The following is a 9464-nucleotide window of genomic DNA, read 5'->3' on the forward strand; positions in this document are numbered from 1 at the left end:
CTATAAAATGTAATGTTATAAATATAAAGGGATGCTTAAGAACTATTAAATAATCATGAATTAGATTACTTATTTTTTAACCCTTGGGTCACAGACCACAGTTGAGTAAGACATCTCTGTCTATTATAACTCTTTATGAACCGTGACTTTCATTTTCTTCCATTCCATGATCAAATATTATAAAGTGAGTGATTATTTTAGTTCATATCTATTTTACAATTCTCGTTTGAATGCTCTCTTTCTCTCTCTTATATATAGTTTCATGATTCTCGTTTCAAATTTTAAGAGTTTTTAAGTATTTGTAAATATTTTATATGTAAATAGTAGTAAATTTGATAGAAATAGTTTTGTTATAAAAAACTTTAAAGTTATATAAGCTAAAATAAACTAGATGAAAACATAAGGTAGGCCATAGAAAGTCATAAAACTCGGACCGGCCCATTGTAGTGACCAACCTTACCCAATGGGCTCCAGCCACAGAATTAAAAAATAAATAAAACGTATGTTTTGAAAAAAAAAACAGTACATTTACAAAAAAAAGGTTGAAGATTTTTTTTTCCATCAAAATTTTTACACTTCAATTGTTTTTCAACAGAAGGAAAAAGATATGCAACATGTAGCTTCTAAATCATTTACAATGGTACCATTCAACCTAAACATTATATTACATAGCTTATATAAGTAACACGGTTTTACTTTAACTTCTCTCGACGTCCACATCATCCGCATCCTTGTACTGCAACAACGGCGATTTTGGCATCGAAGACGAATCCAAGTTCCAGTGCCGTCTCCGAGAAATCTCGAAACATTTTGGGCCTGGTGCGAGTGAAAATAAATCGGGCCCAACAATAATCATACATAGAAAACCATAATATGGCAAGAATTGTTATAACAATTATCAAAACAAAATTATCATACTAAAATAATCTAAATTTACCTACTTAATCGAACCGTACGGCATATTTAGGAGGCATATTTCTGAAGGAAAAAATGAAAGTTTAAAACAATTGAGACAAACATAACTTCAAAGTTTAACTAGGTTAAATTTTTCAAAGGCCCCCAACAAATACATAACATATAGATTTTTTTTAAACTTTGGGCCCTCAGGATATTTGGGCCTGGGTCCATTGCCCTACTTGCCCCTACCCATCACCGGCCCTTTCAAGTTCATAACTTCATCGTCTTGTGCTTTGCCCCACATTACCGTGTAGAACCCAATCGATATTATGGTTGCTCCAATCACACTAATTTATATATAAAAATATACAAGTTAGTTAATCCACATTAAGTTTAATTAACAAATGTTGATGATAATACCTTCCAAGATAAAGGTCATCCCCTAGGAACATAACACCCATGGCAACTGCTATAGCAATCGATAACGGTTTAAACATTGCCACAAATAATGGCCCCTTTACGCGCAATGCCCATGTGTGGACACTGTTATTCAAGCATGAACCAAGCACACCCTGCATTACTCAAAAAACCCAAAATAAACCATGTTTAGACACAACTAAACCGATTACAAAACTGTGAAAATCGACTTCATTTGGGTACTCACCGAACACAAAATCGAGGCTAAGGCTATATCGGGCATGATCCGCCAAGCACTTGAATCTGGTTCAGTAAAAGCCCCCACAATTGCAGCCAAAAGGCTAACTATTAAGTTGTAAAAGAACACCACTGTCAATTCTGCTGGATACTCCTTCATGATTTGCGTCTGCACGTTATATTAAAACTTTAATAGACTTACTTACAACGAGTTGCAAAAACGGGCCAAAGACCCGAGATTTCTGTATATTCCTATTTAGGGATGACAGAGAAACCCGAACCAAAAAATTCATGACAGATAACGAGACATGTATATGGCCCGGCATGAGATTAGTTATAAAAGTGTTCACGAGTTTTTGACTGATATGGTATTAAATAATACACGTCAATTACCGTTATCCGGTCCCATACCCGTTTACCCGTGTCGAAAGAAAACATATTAAATATTATGTTAAACAATAAATCACAAGTCCAATGGTACTTTGAATTTGTCAGAAACATAAAACTTTAAAAGTACAAAGTTGTTAGAAGTGTGTTGATTTTCTTTTTAACGGCAAATTTGGACCACTGACGGACTACTGGAATATCATCGTGCCACCAGCAGAATCACCCGATCATATCTATCTCCACTAGGCAATATTGCCTATATACAAATTCAGGAGGAAACCCAATAAATCTGGGAAAACCCCCTTTGTGGGAATCGAACTCATGACCTAATGGTCATAAGTCTTATCCCACCCCCAAGATACCACTAGGCTATAATGCCATGGGTAAGTGTGTTGTTTTTTAATAGGGGGAGACTATTTGCATACTTGGTTGGTGTGTAGATAATCAGCTTAAAAAGAGTTTTTTTTGTCCTATATGCACACCCTGCAGTGTCGAGCTGTGGCCAAAGGGCGGCGTTTTGATCCGGTCAACTAGACAAAGACTGACGGGTCTGTTGACCGGACCAAAACGCCGAGCTTTGGCCGTGTTTTGGTCCTGTCAACCAGACACCCGGTCAGTCTTTTGTCTGGTTATTGCTAAATATTAATTTATTGATTATATTTTTGATGGTTAACTTTTAAAAATTAACATATAGGATTTACGCTTTGGTCATATTTGTTAAATCGATGGTCTAATTTATTCAAATACTTAAACTAATTGCTCTTTCCATGGTTAGATTTAATCAAAAGATGATATGATTTGTTCAAACAAATTTGAAAAACTCCGACCCATTGCAAATAAGGACAAAGATAATGATATAGTAATTGAGAATGATGTGCAAACTTGAAGTGTTAGTTAGATTTATACATGTAAAATGCTACAAACAAAACTTGATTTATCCATAACACTACTTGTGACACAATAACTACTAAAATTGTTACACATGTTCTGGGATAAGAGATCATGTAGTCGTAGATTTAAGGTTAAAGACTTTTAGGTGGAGTGTATGAGTTTGTTCTGCTCCCTTGCTTATGCACTTAGTTCTCAGTGTTTTTTTTGGGTCCTTGCATGTTATCGCTTGTTGTGTCAATATGATGTAGTATTTGCCCATATTATACGTTTTCTGAAATGTCTTACTAGCGTACACACTTTGTAATCGCTCGTTGTGTTTCTATATGATATGTACAAAGTTTTTAGCTTCCTACGTCTAGTTATGACTTTGGAGCTGGGGTCTCATTGGAAACAATGTCTCTTCTCCTTGAAATAGAGATAAATGTTTGCCTATATCCACCATCCCTAGACCCTACAAATAGTTTTGCTATAAATGGGATTCTATTGTATGTTGTAGTTTGTATAAACAAAACTCTTTTCAGTTTATTTATTGAAACATGTGTGTATTTTAATATTTAATTAGTATTTTAATAAAATAGAACTTTCTAATATGCTATATATAAATATAGTTATTAAATTCAATTATTACATAATTCATAATTTAACAAATTTAATATAACATGACGTAATTAATTTTAACCCTTTAAGTGTAGTTAAAAAAAACTAAACTGATCTTAAATAATCAAACAAACGTATCTAATAGAATTCTTCCACCAAGAAAAGTAGAGTTGGTGGAGAGTGAGATGAGGGCGGATCTTAACTATATCTCATGATGTAAATTAAAGAGCCTAATCTCAAATGAGACCTCAACTCAAACATAATGCATATAATAATACTACTAAGGCCATGTGTAGTCATAAAGCTCCTTTGTGGGCGTTATACGACACGTGTCGTGCCAAGTTACACATGAGCTTTACGGGGCGTTATATCACTAGAGCCCGTATTCCTAAAGCCCCTACCTCATCATTACTCAATTAATTAATAATCCCTTCAATTATACATACATATGTATATATATATGTGTGTGTGAGTGGGGGTAAATAATTGCAAATCCTTCACGCCGTTATGGACATAGCGCTGCATCCAAGATTTGGTCCCATAGCGCCGCCTGTCGTGGTGTGGCGGGCGCTATGGGGCGCTATAGCCCAAAAAAACCTCACATAGTGCCCCACTACACTCGACCTAAGAGGGAGAAAAAAAGAAGAAAGAAGACAACAATGGGTTATAAACCCCAAGAAATTACCTATCACCTACATCTAGGAAGAAAAACAAAACAAAATAAAACAAAAAGTTGTTACAAATCAAGACATCAAGACCAAGTTTATATAAATCTATAGCCCTTCTAGCCCTAAAATGTAATGTTATAAATATAAAGGGATGCTTAAGAACTATTAAATAATCATGAATTAGATTACTTATTTTTTAACCCTTGGGTCACAGACCACGGTTGAGTGAGACATCTCTGTCTATTATAACTCTTTATGAACCGTGACTTTCATTTTCTTCCATTCCATGATCAAATATTATAAAGTGAGTGATTATTTTAGTTCATATCTATTTTACAATTCTCGTTTGAATGCTCTCTTTCTCTCTCTTATATATAGTATCATGATTCTCGTTTCAAATTTTAAGAGTTTTTAAGTATTTGTAAATATTTTATATGTAAATAGTAGTAAATTTGATAGAAATAGTTTTGTTATAAAAAACCTTAAAGTTATATAAGCTAAAATAAACTAGATGAAAACATAAGGTAGGCCATAGAAAGTCATAAAACTCGGACCGGCCCATTGTAGTGACCAACCTTACCCAATGGGCTCCAGCCACAGAATTAAAAAATAAATAAAACGTATGTTTTGAAAAAAAAAAAAACAGTACATTTACAAAAAAAAGGTTGAAGATTTTTTTTTCCATCAAAATTTTTACACTTCAATTGTTTTTCAACAGAAGGAAAAAGATATGCAACATGTAGCTTCTAAATCATTTACAATGGTACCATTCAACCTAAACATTATATTAGTAACACGGTTTTACTTTAACTTCTCTCGACGTCCACATCATCCGCATCCTTGTACTGCAACAACGGCGATTTTGGCATCGAAGACGAATCCAAGTTCATAACTTCATCGTCTTGTGCTTTGCCCCACATCACCGTGTAGAACCCAATCGATATTATGGTTGCTCCAATCACACTAATTTATATATAAAAATATACAAGTTAGTTAATCCACATTAAGTTTAATTAACCAAATGTTGATGATAATACCTTCCAAGATAAAGGTCATCCCCTAGGAACATAACACCCATGGCAACTGCTATAGCAATCGATAACGGTTTAAACATTGCCACAAATAATGGCCCCTTTACGCGCAATGCCCATGTGTGGACACTGTTGTTCAAGCATGAACCAAGCACACCCTGCATTACTCAAAAACCCCAAAATAAACCATGTTTAGACACAACTAAACCGATTACAAAACTGTGAAAATCGACTTCATTTGGGTACTCACCGAACACAAAATCGAGGCTAAGGCTATATCGGGCTTGATCCGCCAAGCACTTGAATCTGGTTCAGTAAAAGCCCCCACAATTGCAGCCAAAAGGCTAACTATTAAGTTGTAAAAGAACACCACTGTCAATTCTGCTGGATACTCCTTCATGATTTGCGTCTGCACGTTATATTAAAACTTTAATAGACTTACTTACAACGAGTTGCAAAAACGGGCCAAAGACCCGAGATTTCTGTATATTCCTATTTAGGGATGACAGAGAAACCCGAACCAAAAAATTCATGACAGATAACGAGACATGTATATGGCCCGGCATGAGATTAGTTATAAAAGTGTTCACGAGTTTTTGACTGATATGGTATTAAATAATACACGTCAATTACCGTTATCCGGTCCCATACCCGTTTACCCGTGTCGAAAGAAAACATATTAAATATTATGTTAAACAATAAATCACAAGTCCAATGGTACTTTGAATTTGTTAGAAACATAAAACTTTAAAAGTACAAAGTTGTTAGAAGTGTGTTGATTTTCTTTTTGAACGGCAAATTTGGACCACTGACGGACTACTGGAATATCATCGTGCCACCAGCAGAATCACCCGATCATATCTATCTCCACAAGGCAATATTGCCTATATACAAATTCAGGAGGAAACCCAATAAATCTGGGAAAACCCCCTTTGTGGGAATCGAACTCATGACCTAATGGTCATAAGTCTTATCCCACCCCCAAGATACCACTAGGCTATAATGCCATGGGTAAGTGTGTTGATTTTTAATAGGGGGAGACTATTTGCATACTTGGTTGGTGTGTAGATAATCAGCTTAAAAGGAGTTTTTTTGTCCTATATGCACACCCTGCAGTGTCGAGCTGTGGCCAAAGGGCGGCGTTTTGATCCGGTCAACTAGACAAAGACTGACGGGTCTGTTGACCAGACCAAAACGCCGAGCTTTGGCCGTGTTTTGGTCCTGTCAACCAGACACCCGGTCAGTCTTTTGTCTGGTTGACAGGACCAAAACGCAGCCAAAGCTTGGCGTTTTGATCCGTCAACAGACCCGTCAGACACCCGTCAGTCTTTTGTCTGGTTGACCGGACCAAAACGCCGCGCTTTGGCCACAGCTCGACACTGCAGGGTGTGCATATAGGAAAAAAAAGTCCTTTTTGGTGTGCATATAGGCATTTGGGTGTGCCAATAGGTACACCCTTTTAATATTTTTATTTTGAGTAAAATGCCGAAATGGTCCTTGAGTTTAGGCTATATTTGCGATTTCAGTCCAAAAATGAAACCTTTGTATTTGGGTTCTTAAGGTTTTATTTTTATTGCCATTTTCATCCAATTAGCAAACTGGGTTAGAATTTTCTGTTAAGTTCTTCCCCTTTTGTCGTTTTCCTCATTTAAATGAAAGGTATAAGCGTCATTTTATGCCATAATATGTTTTAATTAATTGAGGAAAACGACAAAAGAAAGAGAGAAGTTAACAGAAAATTCTAACCCAGTTTGCTAATTGGATGAATATGACAACAAAAATGAAACCTCAGGACCCAAATACAAAAGGTTTCATTTTTGGACTAAGTGGCAAAAGTGGCCTAAACTCAGCGACCATTTTGGCATTTTACTCTTATATTTTTGGGGTGAGTTTAAGATCAGGTTTCAGATACAAAATAATTTCAGTCGGTAACTTTTAATCATAAGATCCTAAATGGGTAACAAGTACATGATGGGAACAACTAAGAATAAGACTGATATCACCAAAGCTCGTCCTATACCCGACCCATTATCCAGTTAGTTGGGCCAGTTAATGAGTTGTTACCTGCACTATGTACCATAAGGGGACCAGAATGTACTCAGAGGTTAGAAAAAGGCCACCGAGAGCCCAATTGGGTTGTGAAGTACCAAGATTACCCGATGGTGAATTAGACCACTGAGCCCAAATAAGCCTGGGCCCTCTATAAAGTGTCACAACAAATGCACCCGTCACGGAAACAATTGTGCCCACTAATTTTGCACGGCAACTTTTTTTCCAAAAAGATAGTGTCTCCATCCTGCCATAAAAAAAATTAAAAAACTAAAAAATAAAAAACAAAGTGGATCATGATTCCTAACCCACCAACTACACAAAAAGGACACCCAACGGACACTAGATAAGCAATAAGTGACCAAAAAAAGAATAAAAAAAATGATTCACAAAGTTTTTAGTTCAAATTCGGTTTTGTTCTTCTTTCAACTAAGATGTGTGTACTTTAATTTTGAGACAAATATATTCGGAGTAACTTGTCAACGCAAGTTGGCTTGAACAAACTATGAAAAAAACGACATGACAGAAAGGACGTTGTGACATTATAGAAGGTTTGCCCGAATTTTAGACCGAAATTACCCGTTTGGAGTCTCAATTTTGTCGCGTTTTCCCTAAATTTATTCAAATAACACGTGTATTTAATAAATAAATAAATAAATTAATTAATTAATTTCAACTCGATACTGTCAGTTTCAATTTTCATGCAAATTTAATTTTTTGTTTGCTGCCGTTTATTATTCATTCGTAAACTCATCAATTTTTCTTTGGTTTTTCCGCCGTTGTCAAATTTTGTCAAGAAAAAGTTTGGTTTTAGTGACGGTTTTTTATTCATTTATGTTTTTTAGTAGAAAACGAACCTGAAAATAACGGCAAGAATGAAGGTAAAAGCAGGAACAAGATTACTAATTGCCGAAGCCAGTGTTGGCGAACTGTAAATAATTCCAGTATATCCCATAATCTGTGACGTACACCTGATCACCAGAAACCAAATTAATCATTAATCAAATCAACAAAACCTCTAAATTAATTTTTTAGATCATTTTCTTGTAAAAAAATAAAATAAAATACCCGATGATTCCCAGAAGCCCGATTTTGCTAACGATCGATATATTCACCCGCGGAAGCACCCGCGATCTGTTTTACATCACAAAAAAAAAAAAAAAAAAAAAAAAAATTACATTTGGTAACTTGCGGTTTTGTTATTGCCTGACGAATTGCTCACCAAGACAAAATATGTCCTGGTTGACAAGTTAAGACTTCGTTCTCCTCTCAGCCGATGTGGGATTTACAGTAAATCTGTTTTATTTTTTTTGTCACAGAACAAAAAAACAATATTCGAAAAGTGTGAATAATACCTGGAGGAGAAGAAGGGTGCAGGAAGAAGGATAAAGGCGGCGACAGCATACGAATACACGATGAAAACATGGTAACTCATTCCTCGGAGAGTGGCGGCTTTGTACAAGGTGTTGAGTCCAACGTTGGTGCACTCCATGGTGACCATGGCGGCGAACGGTAGGACATCTTTGTAACAGAAGTATCTCCGGTCGCCGGTCATGTTTCAGGGAGTGTGTTATGTTGTGTTGCTAAGAGAAAGTGGTATAATTGGCGTGTGGTTGGTGTTTTTTAATAGACAAGACCAATTATATGTTACGTAAGATATAACAAATGGTTGCTTATGTGACAAATAATTGACAATGAAAGTTTGTAAAGATGCCACTCTATTATCAATCACGCTAACACTTATAAAAATGTATGATTCACGTAACAAAAGCTGATTGGTATATAATACTCTTATCATTTGAGTAAAATTCGAGCTCGCTAGCTACTCAAAATCTGTTTGCTAAACTCAAAACTAGTTGAGCTTAAACGTAGTTTATTTAATAGACGAGCATGAACTCGAGCTTTATATACTGAGTTTGAATTTTATCGTGAGCTCAAACGACTATGTTATTTATGCAAATATAAATTTTTAATATAAAAGATGTATTACTTAACAAATATTGTTATAGGATCAAGATCAAGGGAAAACCTCTCTAAGTTGTGAGGACTTAAAGAACTCGGCCTTCACATCCGAGTTTTGCCCCAATTTTTTTCACACCACTAAATTAAAATGTTTAGAAAGGCTAACGTAAAAAAAATTTGAAGTCATGTTTTTTGGCCCCTTACAGCAGTTGTAGAAAGGTTGATGATATAAGCATGTCATCAATTTTTACAGCATTTATGGTTGTCGTAGTTTTTTTTTCGGAAAAGTTGATTTTTTTTATGATTTTTGGTCATTTTTTTGAAAAAA

The 9464-nt window shown here is 35.4% G+C and overlaps 2 protein-coding genes across 2 annotated transcripts; both read right to left on the reverse strand.

Moving 5' to 3' along the window:
• Window positions 1-1132: 1132 nt before the first annotated feature.
• Window positions 1133-2037, reverse strand: LOC110924137 (WAT1-related protein At3g28050-like). Its single transcript, XM_022168174.2, has 3 exons — window positions 1562-2037; window positions 1318-1469; window positions 1133-1244 (listed from the first exon to the last, which is right to left on the reverse strand). The coding sequence occupies exons 1-3, from the start codon at window positions 1709-1711 to the stop codon at window positions 1133-1135; spliced, it is 414 nt and encodes a 137-aa protein (XP_022023866.1). The 5' UTR covers window positions 1712-2037.
• A 2717-nt stretch (window positions 2038-4754) lies between these two features.
• LOC110926163 (WAT1-related protein At3g28050) lies at window positions 4755-8810 on the reverse strand. The gene is made up of 7 exons (XM_022169918.2): window positions 8530-8810; window positions 8243-8308; window positions 8032-8145; window positions 7190-7421; window positions 5376-5534; window positions 5132-5283; window positions 4755-5057 (listed from the first exon to the last, which is right to left on the reverse strand). Exons 1-7 carry the CDS (start codon window positions 8727-8729, stop codon window positions 4901-4903), a joined length of 1080 nt encoding a protein of 359 aa, XP_022025610.1. The 5' UTR covers window positions 8730-8810; the 3' UTR covers window positions 4755-4900.
• Between the last annotated feature and the right edge of the window lie 654 nt (window positions 8811-9464).

Source organism: Helianthus annuus, chromosome 17, assembly GCF_002127325.2.
Source record: "Helianthus annuus cultivar XRQ/B chromosome 17, HanXRQr2.0-SUNRISE, whole genome shotgun sequence".
NCBI classification, from domain to species: domain Eukaryota; kingdom Viridiplantae; phylum Streptophyta; class Magnoliopsida; order Asterales; family Asteraceae; genus Helianthus; species Helianthus annuus.